The 3,776-nt window shown below is 46.3% G+C and overlaps 1 protein-coding gene across 1 annotated transcript; it reads left to right on the top strand.

Moving 5' to 3' along the window:
- Positions 1–2,010: 2,010 nt before the first annotated feature.
- LOC124030788 (ATP-sensitive inward rectifier potassium channel 8-like) lies at positions 2,011–3,278 on the top strand (the record flags this gene model as incomplete). The annotated part of the gene is made up of 1 exon (XM_046341982.1): positions 2,011–3,278. A coding segment is annotated over one exon (718 nt), but the record flags the coding sequence as incomplete, so codon positions are not given.
- Between the last annotated feature and the right edge of the window lie 498 nt (positions 3,279–3,776).

Raw genomic sequence — 3,776 nt, forward strand, 5'->3', positions numbered from 1 at the left:
CTAGATACTGAAAAATAGTTGTAAAGTTTGTGTCTCTATGCCCCAGATTCAGAGAGCAGGTTTTGAATGATCAAAGTTTGAGGGTTTTGTACACATGCCATCTCCTGCTGTTGTGCCCTTGAGCAAGCCTCAAATACACTCTGGCTGATCTGATCAGGGGTACACTCTGGCTGATAAATCTGATCCGGGGTACACTCTGGCTGATCAATCTGATCCAGGGTACACTCTGGCTGATAAATCTGATCCAGGGGTACACTCTGGCTGATCAATCTGATCCAGGGTACACTCTGGCTGATAAATCTGATCCAGGGGGTACACTCTGGCTGATAAATCTGATCCAGGGGGTACACTCTGGCTGATAAATCTGATCCAGGGTACATCTGATCAATCTGCAGGGGGTACACTCTGGCTGATAAATCTGATCCAGGGGTACACTCTGGCTGATCAATCTGAGGGGGTACACTCTGGCTGATCAATCTGATCCAGGGGGTACACTCTGGCTGATAAATCTGATCAGGGGTACACTAAATCTCAGGTACACTCTGGATCCACTCTGGCTGATAAATCTTATCCGGTACACTCTGGCTGATAAATCTGATCCAGGGTACACTCTGGCTGATCCAATCTTATCCAGGGTACACTCTGGCTGATAAATCTGATCCAGGGTACACTCTGGCTGATAAATCTGATCTAGGGGGTAACTCTGGCTGATAAATCAGGGGGTACACTCTGGCTGATAAATCTGATCTAATACTCTGGCTGATCAATCTGAGGGGGTACACTCTGGCTGATAAATCTGATCCAGGGGGTACACTCTGGCTGACTCTCAATCTGATCCAGGGGTACACTCTGGCTGATAAATCTGATCCAGGGGTACACTCTGGCTGATCAATCTGATCTAGGGGTACACTCTGGCTGATAAATCTGATCCAGGGGGTACACTCTGGCTGATAAATCTGATCTAGGGTACACTTTCTGGCTGATAAATCTGATCTAGGGGGTACACTCTGGCTGATAAATCTGATCCAGGGTACACTCTGGCTGATAAATCTGATCCAGGGGGTACACTCTGGCTGACATCTGATCCAGGGGGTACACTCTGGCTGATAAATCTGATCTAGGGGGTACACTCTGGCTGATAAATCTGATCTAGGGGGTACACTCTGGCTGATAAATCTGATCTAGGGGGTACACTCTGGCTGATAAATCTGATCCAGGGGGTACACTCTGGCTGATAAATCTGATCCAGGGGTACATTCTGGCTGGCTGATAAATCTGATCCAGGGGTATACTCTGGCTGATCCAATCTGATCTAGGGGGTAACTCTGGCTGATAAATCTGATCAGGGGGCTAGAGTATACTCTGGCTGATAAATCTGATCCAGGGGGTACACTCTGGCTGATAAATCTGATAGGGGTACACTCTGGCTGATAAATCTGATCTAGGGGACACTCTGGCTGATAAATCTGATCAACACTCTGGCTGATAAATCTTATCCAGGGGGTACACTGGCTGGCTGATAAATCTGATCCACTCTGGCTGATAAATCTGATCTAGGGGTACACTCTGGCTGATAAATCTGACTCTGGCCAGGGTACACTCTGGCTGATAAATCTGATCTAGGGGTATACTCTGGCTGATAAATCTGATCAGGGTACACTCTGGCTGATAAATCTGATCCAGGGGTACACTCTGGCTGACAAATCTGTAAACTCTGGCTGATAAATCTGTGTACACTCTGGCTGATAAAGAGGTACACTCTGGCTGATAAATCTGATCCAGGGGTACACTCTGGCTGATAAATCTGATCTAGGGGGTACTCTGGCTGATAAATCTGATCTAGGGGTACACTCTGGCTGATAAATCTGATCTAGGGGTACACTCTGGCTGATAAATCTGATCTAGGGGGTACACTCTGGCTGATAAATCTGATCAGTACACTCTGGCTGATAAATCTGATCTAGGGGTACACTCCTGATAAATCATCGGTAAAGAGGATGGACAATAAAGTTATCTTTTCTTGTCATATCTTATTTTGCGCAACAACAATCGCCTCTGCTTCATGACCCGTGTGGGCGACCTCCGCAAGTCCATGATCATTGGCGCTGCCGTCCGCCTCCAGGTGGTACGCAAGACCACCACCCCCGAAGGCGAGGTCATCCCTATCCACCAGATCGACGTGCAAACGGAGAGCGCCGCGGCGAGTAACTCCATCTTCCTCTTGGCGCCACTCATTATCTGCCATACCATCAATAAGGACAGTCCGCTGTACGACCTGTCGGCCATGGAGCTGCAGTGCAGCGACCTGGAGGTGATTGTGATCTTGGAGGGCGTGGTGGAGACAACGGGCATCACCACCCAGGCCCGGACCTCCTACGTCACCGAGGAGATCCAGTGGGGTCACCGCTTCGTGCCCATCGTGACCGAGGAGGACGGGGTGTACTCGGTGGACTACTCCAAGTTTGGGAACACGGTCAAGGTGGCGACACCGAGGTGTTCGGCCCGCGAGCTGGACGAGAAGCCCTCCATACTCATCCAGACGCTGCAGAAGAGCGAGCTGAGCCACCAGAACTCACTGAGGAAGAGGAACTCAATGAGGCGGAACAACTCCATGAGGAACGGCGGCGGGAGCTCCGGCACCATGCGGAGGAACAACTCGGCCCTCACCGTGCCCAAAGTGCAATTCCTCACCCCTGAGGCGGTGGGCCAGAACATGGCCGTCACATGACACGAGGCCTGGCTCCCATTGGCTGTCCTGCTCTTCCTGGGTGGGACCTCCCATGTTTATCCTCTGGCTCAGTTAGAGCTGACTCTGGTCCTGTTCCCCACACTCTGCCACATATACAGTAGTCAATGCTATACCTGACACACACAATGCCCTGTTATTACTATTGTTGTGAGGATGGATTTAACCAGTTTTAGTTACATATTAGTGTCTCATTTTCAGTCTGGTTCTTTCCAAGTGCCTTTGCCTTTGTCTGGTTCTAAGCTGTAATAGGCCTCCACAAGTTGTACTTTATGATGTAAATGCCTTTAAACATGTAATAACTCTTTATATTGCTTTGTACTGAATTCTGTACTCATCACTGAATCCATGTGATGATTTAATTTGCTCTTTAATGTTACCGTGACCAAAGAACATATTATTACAGATGATAATGGCCAACTATTTTCTAATAGTAGAAGAAAATTATGTTTTGATATCAGCTGCAACGTATTACACACCAACCGGGTTCCTCATTCTTATCAGAACCTTTAATAAAGCATTTACTACAGTACTGTATGAACATTGGACTGTTTCTGGAAACTGTCACAGGAAATAGATCCCCTATAAAACTGATTGTTTTGGGTTCGTTTGGAACATTTTCCCCTCAAATTGCATCTAAATTATTGGACAAATGTGTATTTTCTCTGTGATGATTCAATAGCACTTAGAAATCAAAGTGTGGGAAATCTGTATACATTTATTCTGTTCACAAGCAATTGGTCTCTTGATGAAATATAAAAAAAAGTGTCAATCAAGTGAATTAATCAAAGCATCATTTGGATCACAGGTTATATAAACAGATACGTGAAGCTGTTTTTTTGGTTGCGTCATCGCTTTACCAATCGAGCGGTCGTCATTGTTACCACAGCTACAATTTCGCTTCTTAAATGTTGATTTTATAACAAACCCTTATGCATTGCTTTTAAATTAGGTTCATTAAATTAATCTCATTTTTGCTTTAAGGAATTTTTACAATAAAGCCAATTTTGACTTTGTGACTGTGGTAACT

The sequence above is a fragment of the Oncorhynchus gorbuscha genome, unplaced genomic scaffold, assembly GCF_021184085.1.
Source record: "Oncorhynchus gorbuscha isolate QuinsamMale2020 ecotype Even-year unplaced genomic scaffold, OgorEven_v1.0 Un_scaffold_15761, whole genome shotgun sequence".
NCBI lineage: Eukaryota > Metazoa > Chordata > Actinopteri > Salmoniformes > Salmonidae > Oncorhynchus > Oncorhynchus gorbuscha.